This window comes from Delphinus delphis, chromosome 6 (assembly GCF_949987515.2).
Source record: "Delphinus delphis chromosome 6, mDelDel1.2, whole genome shotgun sequence".
Taxonomy (NCBI): Eukaryota; Metazoa; Chordata; class Mammalia; order Artiodactyla; family Delphinidae; genus Delphinus; species Delphinus delphis.
The window spans coordinates 81,276,403-81,301,859 of NC_082688.1; the positions used below are offsets into that span (position 1 = coordinate 81,276,403).

The 25,457-nt window shown below is 42.0% G+C and overlaps 1 protein-coding gene across 1 annotated transcript in view; it reads right to left on the reverse strand.

Annotated features, from left to right (window-relative positions):
• Positions 1–14,332, reverse strand: part of RASEF (RAS and EF-hand domain containing) — a 69,111-nt gene extending 54,779 nt beyond the window's left edge. Inside the window, exon 1 of the mRNA XM_060014934.1 lies at positions 13,666–14,332. Within this exon, the coding sequence (XP_059870917.1) occupies positions 13,666–14,096 (431 nt within the window). The 5' untranslated portion in view covers positions 14,097–14,332. The remainder of the gene's footprint in view (positions 1–13,665) is intronic.
• Positions 14,333–25,457: the final 11,125 nt, after the last annotated feature.

Below are 25,457 nucleotides of genomic sequence, written 5' to 3' on the forward strand. Positions count from 1 at the left end.
GTGAAAAGTAAAATGGATAAACTGCGATATCTTCACACAACGAAGAGAGAAAATGACAGATCTACAACTACAGGCTCACAAGCATAATGGTGAGTGCAAGAAGCCAGACCTATGTAGTAAGGAAACAGACACCCAAGAAATCATGCCGGGGGGTCAGGGAGGGGCTATGGTGACGGGAAGGGAGCACGGGGCTTCTAGGTGCGTGCTGTTTCTAGATCTGGATGCCAAATATGAGAGTGTTCCATCTGTGAAGAGTCAGCAAGCCGTATACCAAGCTCCTTGCACTCTTCTGTAGGTGTATTTGTCTCTGAGGAACACGTTCACAAAATATTGTACAATATATTCGAGGAAGTATATATTTTTTATCTTCATGGGAAATTCAATCACGAACACTTCACAATTTGGATTCCATTTCAGAGGCAACCCAAGGCAAAATCTGAAGCACGTGATGTTTATCTTTTCTACCTCAGTTCCACATTCTCTTCCTGGGGCTTTTCTACCTTTTGAATAGCAGCTCCCAACCCAACGTGGCTGCATTCCACACCCTCAATTCTCATTTCCTCAGCAGAGTTGAAGACATGCACGAGTCTCCCAGGGATCTTGTTAAAACGCAGATGCTTCAGTAGGTCTGTGGTGGGGCCTACAGCCTGCGTTGCTGGAAGAGCTCCCAGGTGTGGCCAGTGTTGCTGGTCTGAGGCCCTGAGCTGCAGAGCCTGAGAAAAGACGTGACTTAAAACCAGCTCCTGGGAGCTGAATAATGCCTGTCCTGGGAAACTGAGCATGGAACTCACGGCCTCCTTACGGCTGAGTTTTAGGACCTGTATCTGGTGGAACATTTTGGGCTTCCCCGTGCCTTTCAATTTGCATCCCTGTTAGCTCTACCAACTCAGGCACAAAAACTAGCAGTTGGGGACAGTAAAGTAAGAACCTGTTCCTACTCTGGGGATTTTTGTACAATTTCTCATTAAAACTTCACCTTTGGACTTCTTAGCATAGTGCTTTTCCCACAGCAGTTGCAGAAGGGAGGGTGGGAGGGAGAGAGGAAGAGGAGGTAAAGGAAGAAAGGAAATGAACAAGCAAGCAGTTAGACTGCCTGGGAAAGTGCAGCAACGTAAAGGGCTGGCGTGACTTGCCAGACGGCTGAGGCTGCTTAAATCCGAGATGTCTCTTCTGTGAAGGGCTCAGTGTGGAGTTATGGATATTTTGAGGATGAGTGAGGGTGTAGGGTGAGAATGGAGGGGTAGACACCAGGGTGAAGAAGCCCTCTTCTCCCAGGGGGCATCTCAGAGCCATGAACACAGGGAGGGTAAGCCTCTTCTTGGCAGATAGAAAAATATTAATAACGTTAAACCACCCCTGAAATTTGATATGTGGTTTTGAAGTGTTTAGGCATTTGGAAGGGGTACAAGGGGAATATAATATATGTATAGGGATTTTTCCAGATTCAAATAAATATTTGAAAAATTTCTGGTGCATATTTTATAAGCTGGAAGCAATAAAAAAATGCTCTCTGATCTCACCGGAACCAATTCGCATAGCATAGGGAATCTCAAAAACAGAGTATCTGGAAAACTTTTTTTAGTAGCTGCGATGGTTAATGTCATGTGTCAGCTTGGCTAGGCTGCAGTGCTCCAATATTTGGTCATACATGTCTGGACGTTGCTGTGAAGGTCTTTTGTACATGAGATTAACATTTCAATCAGTTAGATTTGGAGTAAAGCAGATTACCCTCCAGAACGTGGGCAGGCCTCATCCAGGGAGCTGAAGACCTTTAAATGAAGACTGAGCACCCCTAAGGAAGAGGGAATTCTACCAGCCCACTGCCTTGGGGCTCAAACTGCTATATCAGCATTTCCCTGGGTCTCCGGCCTGCTGGCCCACCCTGCAGATTACAGACTTGCCAGCCTCCACAATCGTGTGAGCCTATTCCTTAAAATAAATCCACGCCCCCTCACCTACACACACACACACACACACACACACACACACACACACACACGCTCACACACACGCTCACATCTTATTGGCTCTATTTCTCTAACTAACTCAGTGGCTTATATCACTGTACTTTCCCTGGGGTTAATTGCATAAACAAATGTACCAGCTTCACCATGAGTATATCCTAGCACTGCTTAAAACAGATGAATAAGGTTATTCAGCTTACTTGGTTGAATAAATTGAATTCAATAAGAACTGAATTCTTATTCAGTTGCTAAATAAGAACTTTAATTTAAAATACTCTTCAACAGAATAGGTTACTTTTTAATGGCCCAAATGCTCACCTACAACATAACGTTATAATTCTCACCAGGGTTCATTAGGATGAACCTATCACAGCCTATCCAACAGACCTGTGGACTTTTGTGGACAGATATTTATTAGCCTGAAGACAGCTTATTCACTGTCATCTTTTAGCAGAGAGGCAATGCACTATCCCTTTTCGACCAATATAAAACCTCCGGACCTGTACACACAGAATCAATCTAACCCTCATTTCTGGCTTTGTGCCTTGCTTTAGCCTCCCATGCATTTTCACTCAAGACTAGGACTGCTCAGACACACTGCATGTTCCTATAGCATCAATTAGCTCATCCCTTAGGTCAATAGGTGAATGACGCAGAAGTGGAAGTTGCATTTCCCAGCATGTGGATGCTCTGAGCCCAAGTAACAGTCACCAAGTGCAAGCCCATTACCACAGCTGAAGGCAGCCGGCTGCAGGTGAACTCAGTCTGGACACAATGCCCATTCCCTGGGGGCTTCCTCCCAGCACAGACGGTACACATGCATTGTCTTTGTGCATTCTGTCCTTGTTCCTGTAACCCAGCAGCCACAACCCAGGTACCTCCATCCACCGAGTTACCTTCACCTTACAAAACAAAGTGCAAAATCCTATACTTGCTTTAAAACGTTTACAGTTTTTCTGTACTGGTACCCTGGACTGTCGTATGTTTCTATTAAGCAACTAATGTGACTTTTTTATTGTGCTAATATCTTATTCAGATTGTTACTGGTTTTCTGAGTATGCTGGTTGCAAAGCTATACAGATATGGAGAGATCAGCCCCATCCCTACTTTTATTTTCCATATGTCCTTTGTGTGTTTGCAGAACATTAGGTTTGTCTAGAATACATGTGCTGTGTTAGAGTAGAAATGCATGCACTGTAATTCATTCACTGACATCCCCAGGCTAACCATCTCTGCCAGACTGAAGTACATGCTATGCCAACAGATCCCCAAGGAGGAAAAGAAAACATATTTGCATCACAAACACAAACACTAGTTTATGGCATGTCCATTAGAAAACATGATATATGAACGTCCTAAAACATGGATTTTCTAAGCAAATGTTGGTTGACTCCTCAGGAATTCGTCCACCTCAGCCAGAGCAGACTGTAACTGTTCTACAGGAGCAAGAATTACGAGGTGAGTGGGTCACACCAGGGGATGCACTGTGCAACCCCCATGCCTAAGGAGATGGGCAACAAGCCAGTGCCGGCTGCCTCAACCTCCCACCGCCCCTCCACCTCTGGACCAGGCAGCCACAAGAGGCTCACAGCAGGTGAAACCTCCACCGCTGCACCCAGATTTCAGAATGAATAACTCATCTGCACTTGTTTGTTTTCTTTTTTTTTTTTTTTTTTTTTTTTGCGGTACGCAGGCCTCTCACTGTTGCGGCCTTTCCCGTTGCAGAGCACAGGCTCCGGACGCACAGGCTCAGCGGCCATGGCTCACGGGCCTAGCCGCTCCGCGGCATGTGGGATCCTCCTGGACCGGGGCACAAACTCGTGTCCCCTGCATCGGCAGGCGGACTCTCAACTACTGCGCCACCAGGGAAGCCCCACTTGTTTGTTTTCTATCCAGACATTAAAAAAAAACCACTCTAGGTCAGAGATACCATTATAACAAAATGGTCACTTTGAGCATGCTCCATAATTGTAATGATCGCGAGGGGGTGTCATGGCTGAACATGCCCATAAAATGCCCCCCAAAAACTGAAATTGAAGAGAGCGGTTGCCCTCAGTGTGCGTGGTGGGAGGGAGCTCTCAGAATGTGTCATTATTTTGAGTGTTTCTGCTTGGTCACCTGAAAACGACAGGTGTGAGTATATTTAAAGGGCAAACCTTGACGGAGCCTGTATTTGGTACTGATCCAAAAAGATATGAGACACAGAGCTTTTGTAGCTATCCCAATTTCTTATCTCTGTAAAAAAGAAATTTTGTATTCCATATGTTTGCTTTTCTTGTGGTTAAGAAGCATATAACATGAAATCTCTATTCTTAACAAACTCTTAAGTGTACGGTATTGTTGCCTACATGCACCTTATTGTGCAGATCTCTAGAGCTTTTTCATGTTGAACGACTGAAGCTCTATAATCCACTGAACTGCAACTCTTCATTTCCCAATCCCTGAGTCCCTGGCAACCACCATTCAACTTTCTAAGAGTTGACTACTATAGATACCTCATATAAGTGGAATTATACCTTATTTGTCTTTCTGTGACTAATGTCCTCAGGTCCACCTGTGTTGTCACATACTACAGAAATTCCTTCTTTTTGTATAGTTCAGTAATATTCCATTGTATGTATATACCACATTTTCTTTATTCATTCATCTATCAATGGACACTTGAGCTGTTTCCACCTCTTGGCTATTGTGACTAGTGCTGCAATGATCACAGGAGTGCAGGTATCTCTTCTAGATCCTGATTTCATATTTTTGGATATACATGCAGAAGTGGGATTGCTGGGTCATGTGGTAGTTCTATTTTTAATTTTTTGAGGAGCCTCCATACCGTTTTCCATAGTGGCTGCACCAATTTACATTCCCACCAACAATGTACAAGGGTCCCAATTTCTCCACATTCTAACTAGCAATTGTTACTTTCTGTGTTTTTGATAACAGCCATCCTAACAGGTATGAGGCAATATTCCATTACGGTTTTGATCTGCATTTCTCTGATGATTAGTAATGAGCATCTTTTCCTCCCCATAAATTTTTTTTTGACTGAAGGACAAAATATTCCAATAATGAAAGGAAATACCACTGTGGTACCAGAAAATATAACCTCTCATCACTAAATTCCCTTATTTTTATTTCATTCCTTTTTTTTTTTTTAACATATCTTAAAACAGTGACAAATACTTTCAGCTTCAAATGAAGAGAAAGAAAGACATCAGGGTAAAAGGTGTTCTGGACATCTCAATGCTTTCAGAGCTCAGCCCTCCTCCTCCAAGGACACACCATCAGGGCAGCAAATCTGGAGGCAGAAAATACTGTACAGCAACATCTGTTAAGCCTGAACAAGGTAACTCAGGAAACTACAAGAACACCCAAGAGCAAAAAAAGAGAGTACAGACAGACTATCTTTGGGTCAAAATACTATCCCACAAACTTGGAAGGGGAAGAAGTAGCATGATTAAAATACTAAGTTAGGGTACCATGGAACCACATGTTCACATCAACACGAATCTTCAAAGCAAGATCACGCCTGACACTTAAATTTACTAGGGCACATTCTCAGGTAGGAAACAGGGGTTGCAAACTGGAAAAAGTATCTTTCCCGCCTCTGTGCTTTGTCCTTCATGGAATATGCAAAACTGGAGATTCCTACCTAAAATCTGGATTTTTCACCATCCTTTATAAGTTGGCGTCGCTGGCAAAACTGGGCCGATGTCCTGCATGGCAGCATCTGTCCGTCCCCCCAGCATATGAAGCAGAGGCTGCTACTGGGCCCCAACTCCACTCCACCAGGTCTATGTTACCTGCCTGGCCCCGGAGGCTTCAGAGTCTGTGAGCCCCCCTCCACTACATCAGTCACAGCCCACGGGGTGGTAAGAGGAGGGAACGTGGAGATAATTTGACAGGGCCTAGAGTCTCTCTTGCTGGAACTGTGACACCACCACACAAGATAAATGGAGATAACTGCTCTACTGAAGAGAGGAAGAAACTCCCTGAATTTAGTTTGTCCACTTGATTTTTCTTTCTTTTTTAAATTAATGCCTTATTATTTTTTTAACATTTTTATTGGAGTATAATTGCTTTACATTGTTGTGTTAGTTTCTCCTGTATAACAAAGTGAATCAACTATACGTATTCTTATATCCCCATATCCCCTTCCTCTTGTGTCTCCCTCCCACCCTCCCTATCTCACCCCTCTAGGTGGTCACAAAGCACCAAGCTGATCTCCCTGTGCTATGCGGCTGCTTCCTACTAGCTATCTGTTTTACATTTGGTAGTGTGTATATGTCAATGCCACTCTCTCACTTTGTCCCAGCTTACCCTTCCCACCCCCGTGTCCTTAAGTCCATTCCCTATGTCTGCATCTTTATTCCTGTCCTGCACCTAGGTTCATCAGAACCATTTTTTTCTTTTTTAGATTCCATATATATACCGTGTTAGCATACGGTATTTGTTTTTCTTTCTGATTTACTTCACTCTGTATGATAGACTCTAGGTCCATCCACCTCACTACAAATAACTCAATTTCGTTTCTTTTTATGGCTGAGTAATATTCCATTGTATATATGTGCCACATCTTCTTTATCCATTCATCTGTCAATTTGGTCTGCTTGATTTCTGACCCCCAGTGAGAGCTGGACCCAGACCACCCACCTTGTGATTCTTCCCGTTCATTACGCTCACTGATGCCATCCCCTTTGGAGAGAGAGAAACTGTCTAAGGAACTTTTGAGTTTTGACTGGATATCATTTTAAAGCACCCCATTCCTGGTGCAGTTCCAGGCACACATGCATTAAAAGAAAAGTTTTTTAAATGAAGGAGTGAATGAATGACATAGGGAAAAGGCAAGAAGAGTTTCCTCTGTGGGCAAATAACAAAAATGATCCTTAAGACTGGGAACAATTTAAGATGAACTTCTTCCACAATATTATGCCCTCAATTTAAATGACGGATGAGATCGATAAGCAATGAAAAATAGAGAAACTAATGTTTTCAATCTTATACAGTTCTTGAGGATTTCAAGTCCTTTTAGAACAGTATTTCTCACACTTGATAAACATGTAGACCTTATTAAAGAAAATATCTCCTATGGATTCCAGAGTTGATATAAATATTGTTTATATTACATCACTTAACTATAAACAAACATAAACCAGATATAAACTCCTTATACTTATAGCTCCCAAACATTTATGTGACCAACATGCATTTGCAAAATCAGTGGAATGAGAATTAGCAACATTCATTTAAACTGACAAGGGATGCACTTCTACTGAAACTACACCCCCACAGCCAATGTCAGTATGGTCCTGGCAGCTTGTGTGCTGCGCTTTCCAGCCACACTTACAGGATCAAAACCCCACTCCCTGATCACTTTTCCATTGAGGACACAGACAACCCAACACTCCGTGTTGTTGGTCACTTTCAATTTACGTGGACACATCACTTGCACCAAGTCCACTGTTGTGCCTTCCTCATCAGCCCATGCATGACAAGGAACAGATGCCATACAATCTTAAACACAGAGGCAGGTTTTGAAACAGTGTAGCCAAATCTGTCATGTAAGAGTCATCCAGGTGATTCCAAATGTGCTCGAATTAATTTGTTTTATATTATCATATAATGATAACATAAAATGAAAACATAAATGTTTAGTCTTCTAAGATTGCCAAGCATACACATAAAGACCCAAAGGGCCCCCAATTTGAGAAACACTCTTGACATGAAATGTCCATAGTCTGGAGATGTGCCCTGAGGTATTTTTCTGCATTTATTATACTGCATCTCAGGTCCTTCAGATGTCAGAAACTCCTAAGTATTTAAAAACGTGAGACAATGAGCTCCTTGAAGGTCAGGTCTACGAAGGAGTCTCTCTAGTGCCTGGGACACTGGCAGGCACATGAATACCAAGGGAATTAGAGAAAGAATGAAAGAAACACGTCTGAGCTACTGCATCTATATGTCTTGTTTTTATAAGACATATACATAAGGCCTTAAGGGCTAAAATTCACTTTTCTCTTTTTATAATTACTCTGACAAAGGCAATTATAATTTGAAAGACCCCAAATATTTACCAGTTGAAGCAGTGAAACTGTTTTTTTGAGGAATTAATATCAAAGAAATCATACGTGTCATTCCATCATTACAGCTTTCCTCTGGGAAACAGTGTTTACTTTCCATTTTACAACGTGATATGAGACTAACAGAGTCAGATAGGAGCAGCCCAAATACCCACGATAAATACTCTCTTCCCATTTCTTCCCTCCAACGATATACTGCAGCCAGGTGCAACTAAGCTCTCACAAGCTACACATGAAGCAAGAAAGTATACTGTATATCCTCTTAGGAGAAAAAAGCAGACGTTTGAATCACCTCAGCATCCTAACCTCCCCCATCATCAAAGGCTCTCTTCTCCGCCATCAGCCTCTAAGCCTCCATTCAAGGCCGATCAGCCCGATTCAGCTACTTCCATTTTACAAATGAAATAAAATCATGTAACCTGGGAAGAAATCAAGAAACAGGTTTTACAAGCTCAAAGTGACCGTGTATTTGAACAGTGATTCCGGAGAGAAGTAAATGAAAACTTCAGGCTAAAAGACAAGTTAGAGAAGAGTCTGTGGTCCTTGGAGGGTAGTCTTCCAATGACACCCCATCTTAAGCCTTTTTCTTTTTACCCATACCATAAGGGCTGAGTAAACAGTCTCTCACCAAAACCTGCCAGCAGAGCTCTGAACAATCAGTGAGATCTGAGGGTCAGAGCAGGCCACTGTCTGTATGGCCAAAACTGGCAGTCCTCTAAGGATGGGAGCCCAGAATACCTTTCTGGGGCCGGGAGGCCAAAAAGCAATTACTACCTCGAGATGAAATTCAAATATCAGAACGAGAAGGGGCCACCACACGCAAGCAGAGCTCATAAAAAATAAGCCATACAGGGACTCCTGCTAGGCCCAGGAGCAAGGTTTGGATGGTTCAAGGAAGAGCTGTGCTTTAAATGGACAGGTTTCTCCCACTCAGCAGTAGCGTAATGACACATAATTGTGACAGAGGATATACTGAACAGGAAAACCAAACAGCAACAGACCAGAAACAGAAAATAAAGATATATATAATCTATATATAGAGATAGAGACATATAAAGATATACATATATACATATATATATATATATATGTACACACACACATACATATATATATATCCCCAGTTCTGAATGCAGAAACGGCAGGAAATCTCTGGAAAGCTTGTGGCTAGCACACTGATAGGCCTCAAAGCCAGTGCCAAAGGTAAGCATCACACACAGTCAAAAACATCTTTGAACCTCTTGCAGGACTGAAGTCCAACCCACTATGGTGCCTCAAGGCTGGAACCAATCTCTATCTCCCTGGATGAGTAGCAGATATTACTGGCAATATGGGTGAAAAAAATATACTTATCTTCAAACATTAAAAACACAGTCCAGGGGTTTCCCTGGTGGCGCAGTGGTTGAGAGTCCGCCTGCCGATGCAGGGGACACGGGTTCGTGCCCCAGTCCGGGAGGATCCCGCGTGCCGCGGAGCGGCTGGGCCCGTGAGCCATGGCCGCTGAGCCTGCGCTTCCGGAGCCTGTGCTCCGCAATGGGAGAGGCCACAACAGTGAGAGGTCCGCGTACTGCAAAAAAAAAAAAAAAAAAAAAAAAAAAGAAAAACACAGTCCAAAGCACCCAGATGCTCACATGTGGAAGATACTCAAGAGCTGAGATCAAACAGAGAAGAGCTGATTTAACTCTCGCATCCCAAGCTGTCTCAAGGCCATACCCTCACTGAGTGGGAAGAGAGGGACAAGTGAGGCACTATCTAATCAATCAGTGTCTCTCTGTCTGCTTGTCTTCTGCCTCCTCTCACCCTGTGTCTCCAGTCCTCTCTGTGTTTACCTCTCCCTTTGCGTCCATCTCTCCTCTCCCTTTCCCATCCTGCCAAGCACCATACCATTAAGGTGAAGCGGGCTTTTGAAGCAACTGCACTATTACAAAAGAAGACTATCAGAGGCAAAAGCCCTAAAGTGGACCCCAAGAAAGGGAAATGTAAAGGAGTCCCTGACCATGAAACTATGCCTCTGCCTACTTGTGGCTTCGTGTTTTCTAAAACGTCCTAGTTAAGTGGGATTGGTGTCACCTGTTGCTTTTCCTCTCCATTTTAGACATCATCTTCATAGTTATGTGGACGTGCCGAAGTAAACCTTTTTGACAATCCACATAACAGTTCACACGTGGGTAGTTTTGGTTCTTCTCAATTAAATTTCTTGTTTCTAAGTTATTCAACAGAAGACTCTTCTTCAGCGTTGTGTGTGTAGAAAGGGCACAAATCATGTGAAACAGCTTGACCACACAGGTCTGATTTTGGTGCCTGAACAAGTCCCGCCCCAGCCCTGTCTGGCACGTCACCAATCACGCTAACCCCTGTTACACCAGAGGCCCCCACCCACCCTGGGTCTAATTTGGCTACTGTGGCAAAACTGGTGCCCATTCACAAGTCCATTGTGGTTCTGGTGCCAGCTGGACCCTCGCATTTCTGTTTGTGAGAACGTGGGGTTCTAAGTTAAAGTGAATCAGTCCACAAATGACACTCAAATCGCTACAAATGGAATTGAGAACACTCTGAAAAGCTTCGGCTCTGACGAGAGGAGAGAGGTGAATTCCTGTCATGACCCCGCCGCAGTCGAATGCTCAATGCACACGCACACACACACAGACACAGACACACACACCCTATATCCTTCTCTCTTTGCCAATCTCGGAAGATACCAGCTCTCACCAGAATGTGAAAATATAGGGAGGGAACCAACAAAAGAAATGAAGAGAATGCATGCAGCATGAACTAACTGCATTCTCAGTATATGAAGCAGGGAATCAAAGAACATTCAGCAAATATTTATTGAGTACATTTATTGAGTACCTACTGGATACAAACTTCCCTTTCACCAAGATAATGCCCCTGACACCAGAAACTGGCTTCACTAGGTAATTACAACTCTGCTCTCTGTTTCTCCCCAGACATTCTCTTCCCACTTCATGGATTTTTCTTGGCCTGATACAATCCTCCTTCTGGAATTCTCTTAAGTAACTACATTGCCTTGGCCATTCTGGTTTCACCTGCTGGCTGACCTAGTTCCAGCTTACTGGAACTAGTGGTAACGGCCCATCCTGACCCTCTGGACCATTTACACCTGCCCAGCTCAGGTTAACAGTGACACCTGGCGGGACACTCCCCCTCCCCAACTTTTAAGGAAAGGAGTCCCTCAGTTTCTAAGAGAAGACCAACTTGAGAATTTAACACACCACCCAGAGAGCATTTTTATTCTTTCGCAGTGCAATATTATTTTCTCTCTAATATTACAATTATCGATGACTGAGGACTTTAACCCAAATTTGTTTAATATTTTGATCTAAGAGTTTGAATGATCTTTGAAATGGAAATCACTACCACAGTTTGCTTTTGCAGGAACCAAACATTCCTATATCTGATATCTGTTCTGCTTAAACTGTACACAAATACCCCCCTAGGATAGGCGTGGGACAGGGTGCCACCTGGGGGAAGATGGAGTGCCAGGTGGGAAACTAAGGCACCAGATGAAATGGCACAGTTTCCCAGAGAGACAATTTTCCCCCTGGAAGAATATATAATATTTTACGGTAAACCAAGCCCCAGTATATTATAAAGTGAACGTGACTTCTTTTTTTAAAGGTAAAACCTCAAGAATTCAAAGAAAGTTCCTGCTTGCAGGCAGTTTACTGGGTTATGTCCACAATACATGCAGATAACTCTACAAATAACCCTCCTGCCTTTACATGTTCTCTGAGGAAATTTTTGAGAAGTATTTCACCCACACTATGAACTTCCTGAGGGCATGAACCACATCTCCTCCTTCTCTTTGTCTCCAAGTACCTAGGAAGGTACCTAAGACAGTGGCACAAAACAGGCACTCAACAATGTTTGCAGAATTAATTTGGCTGAAATAATGGCAATGACATTGTCAATAAGGAAAGATGTTTATCACATCTGAATGGGAGGAAGGGAAGATGAACAGCTGTATGAGGAAGTAGAATAGAAGCAACCCAATTTACCAAAACAGCTAACGGCTGCCATAGTAACAATCAGGTGAAGCAATTCAGTTTAGTTCTTTTCCACTTGAACGAGTACAGGAAGGCAAATATTGTCCTTGTTAATCTCTCAGGGACTTAGGACACAAGTCTACCAGGTGACGCTGGTGCCATTACATTTAATAACATCTCAAGAGTCGGAAAGGCATCGTGATAATAATGATGTCACCAATAATATTAAGACCTGGTTGTATGCTGATCCTAAGAAGGTCATTTTCATCATTTAAAGGTTAAGTGTCAAATATTGGCTGCTGAGACTTAGCAACTCTGAAAAGTAGTTCAGTGTGTGTGTGTGTGTGTGTGTGTGTGTGTAAAATACGGTGTGGTCTGACTCTTATTCTTAATATTGTTACCTTTTTAAACTAGCTGGACCCAAACCAAGTTACAGATGAAAGATGATTCAAAGTATATGGTTTATAGCGAAGTTTAAATTTTTCTACTTCCCTGGTGGAGACACTGCATTTTCACTCATTTGTAAGTAACAGAAAAGATGGGTATCAAGCCCACTTTCTCTACACAATCTCTCTTATACTGCAGTGAGTAAACTTCCATGCCCAGTATTCCTGAACTTTCCAAACAGGAGGGAGAAGCTGGGCGGAGGAAGAAGTGAGGACTCCCAGCCCTGCAGGTCTAAGCGGTGAATGGGTGAGCCAGGCCACTGCTGCCTTCCAGGGCTATTTCCTTTTCTGAGTCTTATGTCTCAGATATGTGAACTGCCAAGCAAAATGTTCAGATCTTCCTAATAATGACAACCAGAGATGCATAAAATTTCAATGAAAATCCAGAGAGCAGAAAAACATTTTATAGTATTAAGATGTTTGTAGTGCCTGAGGAAGAAGTGAAAATAGCTCAAGACATACCATGACTCTAGGCAGAGACAGATGCAAATTAATCTCAATAAAACCTGAATATCTTTCCCACCATGCCCTGAACCTGCAGCAATATAAATGCGCAACAATGTCGTTTTCTACGTAGTAGCAGGAAAACAACAAACACAAAAACCACCATAGAGAATGGCAAATTGGCTAGCAGACCGGGTCACCGAGCGCTGCTGCTCCGGGTGCAGCCTGGAGGCCAGGAGTGGGAGGTGAGGTAATCAAGTCTCTGAGGTTCGGGGAGCGCTCCTAAACCAGCGCCCCGGAAGAATCTCCGGACGCTGTGGATTTCACTCCGGCTTGTGAAACTGAGAAATGAGCAGGTGAAACTTTCTCCCCGAACTATGACTCCGAACGCATTCCTTTTCCTTAACTCTAGGGGATCCCGTCTTGGAAGAGTTAAAAGTGCGTCGGTGAAAGGAGGAAAGCGATAGAGAGAGAGAGAGAGAGACAGAGACAAAGAGACAGAGACACAGAGACACAGGGAGGGGGAGAGACAGAGAGAGAGAGAGGGAGAGGCAGAGAGAGAGGGAGAGACACAGAGACAGAGAGACAGAGAGAGAGACAGAGGAGAGAGAGAGAGAGAGAAAGGGTCCACTGGGTCTGCACACTCCGAGTGTAAGAGGGAGAGATGGCAGCGTCCCAGGGAGGACAGAAACACCACCACCACCTTCCGCTCTGCAAACCACACACGCACCTGGGGATGAACTTGACCTCGTCCCCGAGTCGCGCCTGGAAGTCCTGCCAAGCCTGGCCCGGGCTCGCCGAGTCCCAGTGGGCGGCCAGTGCCGCCGCCGCGTCCTCGTCGCCCTCGTCCTCCTGGCTGTCCCCGGGGTCGGACCCCACCAGGGCCGCAGTGAACGCGGGCTCCCGCGGCCCCCGGCCCCAGCGCCGTCTCCCGCGGTGGGTCCCGCGGAAGCCGCGCGCGAACTCCTGGAAGGTGATGGAGCCGTCGCGGTCGGCGTCAAGCCGCTGGAACACGGCCTCGGCGTCGGCCGGCCGCACGCGCAGCTCCGCGCACAGCGCGCTGAACTCCTCGCGCTCCAGGCGCCCCGAGCGGTTCGCGTCGCAGGCGGCGAAGACGGAGCGCAGCCGGGCCAGCTCCTCCAGGTCCCCGTCCGGCTCCATCCCGCCTGTCGGGGGCGACCGAGAGGGCTCCGGGCCGCGCGGCCCGCTCGGGCAGCGGTGACGGCGGCGAGTCCGAGGCCACCTGCTGCCGCCGGGAGTTGCGGCGAGTCAAGCAGGTTAGGCCACTGGCGAGAACGTCGGGGCGGGGCAAAGCGCCTGGGTGGGTCGGGACGGCGCGCTCCGACGTGGCTCCGCGCGCGGACCCTGGCTGGGCTCAGCCCCAGAGCGGTGCGAGCGCGCCCCTAGCCCCGCGCACCAACGCCCGCCGCGACTGAGCGCCCGGCGCGGCCTCACGCACTTGCCCAGCGAGGCCCGGCTCCGCCCCACCTGGGAGGAGGAGCGCCCCGCTCCGGTTCCCACGCCTTCGAGAGTCCGGCTGTGCTTTCCGTGCTGGCCTCTGGAACCTGTGTTTGGGGCTCCTGGAGCTGGGGAGCCCGGCCGGAACTGGGGGTGAGGCAGAAGCGTTGCCAGGGCCTTCGGTATAAACAGTGTTTGCTCGGGTAAATCGAGAGCTGGTATGAGAAGCTAACTCACTGGATAGAGAGGGGAAAGGAAGGTAGGGGTAGGATTCCAAATTGGTTAACGTTATGTGTATTTTATTATTTTCTGATTCCGGAAAATTGGTAAACTTCCGTGTATACAAGTTTTCTTACAAACCAAAGTATGAGATTTACCAGAAGACCCCATTCTCTGATTTTACTCGCTTTCTTTAATGCATGTCCCTCCAACGTTAAGGTCCAACTAGTTAATGCACAGTAGGAATCACATAGATCTTCCAGACGCTCAAATCCAAATAATTTTTCTCAGTCCTTGTCTCCTCAACCTGAGAGAAAATTAATAACCAAAATCCTTGGCAGGCAGCAATATTTAAACAAGGACTGAGGTAGCTTTTTTTTTCCTTTCAACCAATCTTACGGAAATTATGCAGATGTATGTTACCCTTTGATCTTAAACATTTATTTCAACAATGCTATTGTTTCTTTAATATTGGCTGCTTCATGGGTATAAGATCTTTAAAATTCATCCATTTTTATCCTCTTAAAAAATCTTGTCTTATTTCCAAGAGACCCTCACTCTGTCATGATTTATGTATATGTTCCCTTTGGTGATTCTCATAGCCTGTGAAAGTGCATTTGGGTTATTTTTACTTTATTCACGTCAATTTCCGCCACTTTTTAGATTTTCTTTTATTTATTTCCATTTCTTTTAGTTATGACTCTATTTCACTTATTCTCATTCTGGATTCTCTTTATTGCTTACTATTTTGTTTTCGATATAATAAAAAGAGGATTTGACTGACACAGTTCCTCAAGCTTGTGTTCTTAAACAGAAAGCTAAGTGCTAAACATCTGAGGAACTGTTTCTTCTTGTGTAGTACAATAAATAAAGTCAACACGCACAGCATCTGTCAAGCTGTAAATACCACTGATAATTACAATCTGTAAATTTAACTGGTAAATTATGAGAGGCATTCCATTAGAAGCCCTGGACTTAGCAATCTAATCGCTAAGTGAATACAGTACTATACAAATAGATAGCTAATACATTGAAATGAACTTTATTATCAGTGCAATGTAAATTGTTAGCGATTTTTGAGTTCATGTGCTTTCCTGTTTATTCTAAAGGTTGATTTTTTCCATATAAAGAAGAAATGGGGCTTACCTGGTGGCAGAGTGGTTAAGAATCCACCTGCCAATGCTGGGGACACGGGTTCAAGCCCTGGTCCTGGAAGATCCCACATGCCACGGAGCAACAAAGCCCGTGGGCCACAACTACTGAGCCTGCACTCTAGAGCCTGTGAGCCACAGCTACTGAAGCCCGCGTGCGTAGAGCCTGTGCTTCGCTACAAGAGAAGCCACCACAATGAAAAGCCTGCGCACCGCAACGAAGACCCAATGCAGCCAAAAATAAATAAATAAAATAAATAAATTTATTAAAAAAAAGAAATGGCTAGCTTGGTAATGCCTTTAAAGCTTTACAAATTTACTTATTAAACTGAATCTCTGAAATATTATCATTGTTCTTTTAGCAATTAATAAATAGCTGTATTTTTCAAAATAGATGAGTTAATAATATTTTTAACTTCTTAGGCAGAAGTGCTTTTTTAGTTTTTTGTGTTTTTTTTTTTGCGGTACGCGGGCCTCTCACTGTTGTGGCCTCTCCCATTGCGGAGCACAGGCTCCGGAAGCGCAGGCTCAGCGGCCATGGCTCACGGGCCCAGCCGCTCCGCGGCATGTGGGATCTTCCCGGACCGGGGCACGAACCCGTGTCCCCTGCATCAGCAGGCGGACTCTCAACCACTGCGCCACCAGGGAAGCCCAGAAGTGCTTTTTTTGAAGACTGCTCATGCAACTTCCTTCATTAACTCACTCTGACCTTTGCACTCAATTGTAAATTCTTATATTCTTTCACCTGCTTTGTCCTTTCTGTAAGCCCCTTCATTGAAGGGTCGTCAAGAAACATGGATTATTCCAAATGTCTTGTGTACACATCTCATTTCCACTGATGTGAATCTGCTCCACACCTACTGTAACAGTTATCTATCACTACATAACAACACAACAAACACCTAGTGATTTAAAACATCAACCATTTTATTTGTTCAATATTTCATTGCCATCAACTTGGGCAGGGCTCCAGTAGGTGGTTTTTCTGCTGGCCTGCCTAGGATCATGTAGTCATGGTAGCTTTATTGTGGCTGCATGGTCTTAAGTGTCTAACTCATGTCTGAATTTGGTGCTGGCTTTTAGCTGGATATGTCTTTAGGAGGCTAGCACTGGCTTTGTCATATGGTGGCAGTGTCTCATGAGCGTAAGCCCCAGTGCACAAATGTTTTTCTAGCCTCAGCTTGTGTCGTGTTTGTTGATATTCCATTGATCAAAGCAAGTCACATGGCCAAGCCCTAAGTCAATGGGGGAGGGGATTATACAAGGTCATGGATACAGGGAGATGTACTTTATCGGGGGCCCTTACTATAACAATATACCATACCTAGCCTCTAATACATTCTCTTGGGCTCCTGTCCTTGATTTCCTGTTCATTCTACAACCACAGCTGGACAGTCCTTCTTAAACATCAATTATTCTGTCATTCTGGAACTCAGTCGTTCTGAATCAGTGGTAATTTTGTTCCCCAGGAAACATTTGGCAATATCTGGAGACACTTTTGGTTGTCACAATTCGAAAAGGGGGAGATGCTAGTAGTATCTAATAGGTAGATGCCAGGGATGCTACTAAACATCCTATGATGCACAGGCCCAGCCACCTATAACAAAAAATTATCTGGTCAAAAATGTCAATAGTCCTGAGACTGAGAAATCCTGCACCCTAGCTCATGAACCCCCAGAGAATCAAGGGTAAACTCTTCATCTGGGCATCCAAAATCCTCTACAGTCTGGTCCCATCTTATATATCCAAACATCTCTCCCTTTAATATCCATCAGGGCTCCTACTGTCCCCCAGATATGCCACACTTGATTACACGATTAACTTAAGCTTCTCATTGTCATGTCGACAAACATCTTTTAGTTTTTTTCTCTTCTGCCTAATCAAACCATTTCCCAGCCTCAGGTGAAGAGCTGGATCCTGCTTTTCCTATCAAAGTTTCAATTTCATTGTGGGCTGTCACTTACAAGGACAGTGCTGAGCGTGTATTATGTCAGCTCAGGCCATAGGAATGTTTTTTTCTTTTCTTTTTTAGTCTTTTTCATGGTTTTATTTTTTATGTTAAAACTCTGATTCATCTGGAATTTATTTTGGGTCTGGTGTGAGTTGTAGATTCAACTTTATTTTTTTCTGGCTTTCTACCGAGTTGTCTCAACACCGTTTATTCAAGAATCTCTTCTCCATGGATTTAAATACCACCTTTAGCATATACTAAATTCCTGTATGTATTGGAGCTTATTTCTGGACTTTCTAGTCTGTTCTATTGAGGAATCATTCACATCTTGAGCTTATAAAAAGATTCCTAAAGGAGTCCTATTGAGTTGCCTTTTGTATTTTTAAGTGTTTAAAGTACCTCACAAGGTACTAAGGAGTGCTTTTGAATATTTCCAGCAATATACTCAGGGGAAGCCCAAGGTTATATAATCTGTCTCTAAGTTTTTGAAGAATTAAGAGGAAAGAGAGGAGAAGAAAGAAATAGGAGGCATTTCTTTTCTGTTTTAGCATCCAGAAACAGCTAGTGAGGAATTGGAGATAACAGAGCAGCCTTTGAGAGCCAGTGAATTGGTAGGTAAGGAGAGCTTGCTTGCAGTTATCAGCATGACTTTTAAGAAAGATCAGCTTGCTTTGTGGCTGCTCAAGGATTTTAAAAATCAGAGATAATCTTGTTAGAGCATGTTTCTCAAAAGAGTGAAAAGATACTACTGTGATCAAATACATTTCTAAAACACAAATACATTTGGAAAAGAACCCTACTGTATCCCTTCTTGGATGAGATAAAGAAAGCTGTTTATACTTGTTTAATCTAATATTTCCTAAATGTATTTGACCATGGAAGCTTCTAGTTTTGGGTTTTTTGTTTTTGTTTCAGTTTCTGTGGGCTTTCCACAGAGTTTGTGCTCTTGAGAACATACTTTGGGAAATCTTGTGATAGACAATGACTAGGATGATGAGTCATGAGAAATTATCCTTTGCCACTACATCATAAATTGATCCAACTTTCTATAGCTGGGAATGAGCACCACCCCTTAACCTCTTCTTCACCCAGTAAATGGAAGAGGCTTTTAACAGAAGCCTATTGTAATCTACCCTATAGGAGTCCCTACAGGTACAAGAGCCTTCCTCAGAGCCTTCCTTAACACTGAAGTTACTCTGACCCAGAAAGATCTGATAAGCCTGTTAAGATGGAACTAGATATCCAAGTAATGGTATACCACTGAGGAACCAATTAGTAGGTTCAGGAACTCTCTCAAACAAACACAGCCTGCAAGAGCTTGTGTCTTAGTTTTCTCATGAGTATCTACTCAAGGCTTACTATTCCTAAGGAAGTTATAGAAAAATTTTGAATATTTTACAAAGAAGAATATGTCAGCAAATTTACATCATAGTGATTTACTTACTCTTTATGTAAATACGGAAAAAGAAAAACACCCACAAACCCAGAAAGTACGAATAGGAACATTTTATCATATTCACATCAGATTTTTTTTTTTTTTTTAGAAAATAAAGAATTATGGACCCAGTTGAACTTACTCTTTGATTGCCTATCGTTTCTGTAATCAATAGATAGCATTGTTATATGTATGTATGTGCTGGCAGTCAGACTTCGGTAAATCTTTCACTGTAAAAAATTAAGTATCTCTATAATGCTCCAAACAGTATCAAACGCCATTTTACAGACCAGAGCAGAGTTGGCCTCCAGTACTAGAACTGAGTGAGAAGTGTTGAATTTCAAACTTCTGATCCCATTATGTGATGACCAAGCAAAGCTCATATGTCATTTCCCCACATTGGTAAACCATGTATCTGATACATCTTGCGCCTCTCAGTTGAGACAAAAGTTTGCATTTCATATTATATATGCAGGAAATAAAGAGAGAGAAATTGAGTCCAGTGCAAATATATCCATCTCAACTTTTGGACAGTAGAACAAGGCCAACTGTGGTAAGCAGAATTCTTCAGTAGCCCCCATATTCCCACTTCTTGGTGTACGTGCTCTGAATAATCCCCACCTTTTCAAAGTGACCAAGCCTTGTGAATTGGATGGGAGAATCATTCCCGTGATTACATTATGTTGTGTAAGACTCTGAGCAGCCTGGAGTGACAATTCTCCTGCTGGTCTTGAAGAAGCAGTAGCTGCCATATTGTGAGAGGGCCCTATAGCTAGGACCTGAGGGCTTAGATTTACTGTGATTAATTGTGTCTTCTCTAGAGTTCCATGTAAATAGAATCATACAGCATGTACTCTCACATGCATGGCTTCTTTTGCTCAGCATAATAATTTTTAGATTAATTTATATTGTTGTATATCTCAGTAATTCATTCCTTTCTAGTAATGAATAGGAGTACATTATATATACATATACCACAGTGTGTTTATCCATCACTTTGTTGATTGGCTTTTGGGGTATGTCCAGACTTTGGCTATTGTGAATAACGCTGCTATAACTATTCTTGTACAAGTCTGTGTGAAGGAACACGTGTCCATTTCTCTTGGGTAAATTCCTAGTAGTGAGATGGTTGGATCACATGGTAGGTATATGTTTAGCTCTACAAGCAACTAAGTGCTTTTCAAGGTGATTGGTTTTACATTCCTATCAGCAATGTAAGAGAGTTCTAGTTACTTAGTTGCTCCATATTCTTGCCAACGCTTGGTAGTATCAGTCTTTTTAATTTTAGCAATCCTAATGGATATGTACTCATATCCCATTGTGGTTTTAATTTGCATTTCTCTGATGACTAATGATGTTGTACAACTTTTCATATGCTTATCAGCCATTCTTGTATCTTCTTTAAGGAAATCTCTATTCAAGTCATGTGCCCATTATTTATTGGGTTGCCATCTAATTAAGTTGTAAGCATTCTTCATCTATTCTGCAAACAAGTCCTCTGTCATGTATATGTACTTTGAAATTTTTCTCCCATTCTCTCCTTTGCCTCTTCAATTTCTTAATGGTATCTTTTGAAGAGCAGATGGTTTTAGTTTTGATGAAATCTACCTTATCAGTGTTTTATTTTATGGTTTATACTTTTGTGAGCACCTAAAAAATCTTCATCTACCCAGAGTTGCAAAGATATTCTTTATGTGTTTTAGAAATATAGATTTATCATTTACTGTTGCATCTATAATCCATTTTGAGTGAATTTTGCGTATTGGGTGAGTTAAAAGTTGAAGTTTATTTTGTTCTTTATGGATAGCCAGTTCTTCTAGCACTACTTAAAAAAAAAAACTGTCCTCTCCCATTGAATGGCCTTTATCAGAAATCAAATGACCATATATGTGTGGGTCTATTTCTGGACTCTCTATTCTGTCCTGTTGATTTGTATATCTGTCCTTTTACCAACACCATATGGTCTTGATTACATTGCTTTAATAAGTCTCAAAATCAAGTACTTTAGTATAACTTTGTTATACTCCAACTTTGTTACTCTTTTTCAAAATTGTATTGGATATTCCTGGTCCAAGGTATTTCCATATAAATTTTAGGATCAGTTTTTCGATTTATACAAAAATATATCCTGGCACTATGATTGTGTTGAATTTTATAGATCAATTTTGGCAGAATTGTTATCTTAATATTAAGTCTACCTATCAGTGAACATGATATATCTCTTGTTTATTTGTTGCCAACATATAAAAATTCAATTGTTTTTGGTATTATGATGAACTTATATCCTGAGACCTTGCTAAACTCACTTGTTAGGTCTAGTGACTGTTTGGTGTAATTCTTAGGATTTTCTCATATACAGTCATGTCGTCTGTGGGGAAAAAAAGGATAGTTTTACTTTTTCATCTCTAATCTGTGTGTCTTTTATTTCTTTTTCTTGCTTTATTACACTGGTTTGGATTTCTAGTACAATATAGAATTGCAGTGATAAGAACAGATTGCCTGCTTTGTTCCTAATCACAGAGGGAAATCATTCAGTCTTTCACTATTAATTGTGATGCTAACTATAGGTTTTTTTGTAGAAGCCTTTTATTTGGTTTAGGAAGTTCTCTTCTATTCCTACATTGCTGAGAATATTTATCATGCGTGGATTTTGCATTTTGTTAGATGCTTCCAGCATTTATTTAGATGATCATGGCTTTTCCCCCTCCCTTATTCTGTTAATGTGGTAAATTATATTGATGAATTTTCAAATTTTAATCCAACTGTCACTTTCCATGTAGTCTCAGGGCTTCTTCACATGGTCTCTCCCTCAAGATAGTTGGGCTTCTTACATGGTGCCTCAGGACTCCAAGAATGAGTCTTCAAAGAGTCTTGGGCCAAAGCTACAAGACTTCTTACAACCTAGCCTCAGAAGTCCCAGACTGTTAGTTCAGCCACCTTCTACTGGTCAAGCTAGTCAACAAGGCAACCCAGCTCAAGGGGAGAGTAAATAGTCACCACCTCTCAACAAGATGGGTAGTAGTAAAGAATTTGTCGCCATCTTTAATCTACCATAGCTTCCTTGCTTTGAGTTTGGCTTCATATCACACCCTTCTTGTTGTATTTTTTTTCTACATCACTGTATATTTGAAGTGGGATGGGATATTTGTCACTTCAGCTCAGTCTACCATATTGACCAGATATCCTCCCCCTCTGCTTTAGACCTCAGCTCAGATATCATTTCCTTGACCTTCCAAAAAGAGATTAGGCCTCCCTTTTAAGTGTCTCCATAGGAGCCCATTTCTATCGCCATACCTGCTGCACATGTGCCCTGCCTCCAGCTATACTGTCTCCCAAACTTTAAGCACTCGTGTTAAGACTCCATACTTCCTCTATGCTCTTCCCTCTTCCCAGGATCCTTTTCCTATTTTGCCACCATGCAATCATATTTAATCCTTTAAACATCCTTCATGAGGTAGGTTTCCAATTTTAGAGACAAGAAAACTAAATCTCAGATTGAGTGATATGACTAAAACACCCTACTTAAACCAGTGGACAGATCATCCAGACAGAAAATAAATAACGAAACACAAACTTTTTTTTTTTTGGCGGTACGCGGGCCTCTCACTGTTGTGGCCTCTCCCGTTGTGGAGCACAGGCTCCGGACGCGCAGGCTCAGCGGCCATGGCTCACGGGCCCAGCCGCTCCGCGGCATGTGGGATCTTCCTGGACCGGGAAACGAACCCGTGTCCCCTGCATCGGCAGGCGGACTCTCAACCACTGCGCCACCAGGGAAGCCCCCAAACTTTAAATGACACAATAGACCAGATAAATTTAATTGATATTTGTAGGACATTCCACCCAAAAGTGGCAGAATACACTTTCTTCTCAAGTGCACACAGAACATTCTCCAGGATAGGTCACATCTTGGGTCATAAATCAAGTCTCAGAAAATTTAGGAAAATTGAAGTCATATCAAGCATCTTTTCCAACACAAAGCTATGAGATTAGAAATCAATTACAGGAAAAAAAAACCTGTAAAAAACACAAACACATGGAGGCTAAACAGTGCATTGCTGAATAACCAAGAGATCACTGAAGAAATCAAAGAGGAAATAAAAAAATACATTGAAACAAATGGCAATGAAAACACAACAACCCAAAACCTATGGGACACAGCAAAAGCAGCTCTAAGAGGGAAGTTTATAGCAATTCAATCGCACCTCAAGAAACAAGAAAAATCTCAAATAAACAATCTAACCTTACACCTAAAGCAACTAGAGAAAGAAGAAGAAGAACAAAACCCCTCCAAAGTTAGTAGAAGGAAAGGAATCATAAAGATCAGAGCAGAAATAAATGAAGAAAACAATAGCAAAGATCAATAAAACTATAAGTTGGTTCTTTGAGAAGATAAACAAAATTGATAACCTTTAGCCAGACTCATTAAGAAAAAAAGGGAGAGGACTCAAATCAATAAAATTAGAAATGAAAAAGGAGAAGTTACAGCTGACACCGCAGAAATACAAAGGATCATAAAAGACTACTACAAACAACTATATGCCAATAAAACAGACAACCTGGAAGAAATGGACAAATACTTGGAAAGGTACAACTTTCCAAGACTGACCCAGGAAGAATTAGAAAATATAAAGAGACCAATCACAAGTAATGAATTTGAAATTGTAATTATAAATTTTCCAACAAACAAAAGTCCAGGACCAGATGGCTTCACAGGCAAATTCTATCAAACATTTAGAGAAGAGCTAACATTTATCCTTCTCAAACTCTTCCAAAAAATTGCAGAGGGAGGAATACTCCCAAACTTGTTTTACGAGGCCAGTATCATGCTGATACCAAAACCAGACAAAGGTATTACAAAAAAGAAAATTACAGACCAATATCACTGATGAACATAGATGCAAAAATCCTCAACAAAATACTAGCAAACAGAATCCAACAACACATTAAAAGGATCATACACCATGATCAAGTGGCATTTATCCCAGGGATGCAAGGATTCTTCAATATATGCAGATCAATCAACATGATACAAATTAAAGAATATTAACAAATTGAAGAATAAAAACTGTATGATCATCTCAATAGATGCAGAAAAAACTTTTGACAAAAGTCAACACCCATTTATGATAAAAACTCTCCAGAATATGGGCATAGAGGGAATCTACCTCAACATAATAAAGGCCATATATGACAAATCCACAGCAAACATCATTCTCAGTGGTGAAAGCTGAAAGCACTTCTCTAAGATCAGGAACAAGACAAGGATATCCACTCTTGCCACGATTATTCAACATAGTTTTAGAAGTCTTAGTCATGGCAATCAGAGAAGAAAAATATATAAATGGAATACAAATTGGAAAAGAAGAAGTAAACCTGTCAGTGTTTGCAGACGTCATGATACTATACATAGAAAATCCTAAAGATGCCACCAGAAAACTACTAGAGCTAATCAATGAATCTGGTAAAGTTGCAGGACACAAAATTAATGCACAGAAATCTCTTGCATTCCTATACACTAACAACAAATGATCAGAAAGCGAAATTAAGGGAACAATCCCATTTACCATCACAACAAAAAGAAAAAAATACTCAGGAATAAACCTACCTAAGGAGACAAAAGACCTGTACTCAGAAAACTATAAAACACTGATGAAAAAAAATCAAAGATGACATAAACAGATAGAGAGATATACCATGTTTTTAGATTGGAAGAATCAATATTGTGAAAATGACTATACTACCCAAAGCAATCTACAGATTCAATGCAATCCCTATCAAATTACCAATGGCATTCTTCACAGAATTAGAACAAGATTTTACAATTTGTATGGAAACACAAAAGACCTCGAATAGCCAAAGCAATCTTGAGAAAGAAAAATGGAGTTGGAAGAATCAGGCTCCCTGACTTCAGACTATACTACAAAGCTGCAATAATCAAGGTAGTATGGTATTGGCACAAAAACAGAAATATAGATCAACGGAACAGGATAGAAAGCCCAGAGATAAACCCACACACCTATGGCCACCTAATCTATGACAAAGGAGGCAAGAACATACAATGGAGAAAAGATAGTCTCTTCAATAAGTGGTGCTAGGAAAACTGGACAGCTACATGTAAAAGAATGAAATTAGAACACTCCCTAACACCATACACAAAAATAAACTCAAAATGGATTAAAGACCTAAATGTAACACCGGACACTATAAAACTCTTAGAGGAAAAACACTCTTTGACATAAATCACAGCAACATCTTTTTTGACTCCCCTCGTAATGAGAATAAAAACAAAACTAAACAAATGGGACCTG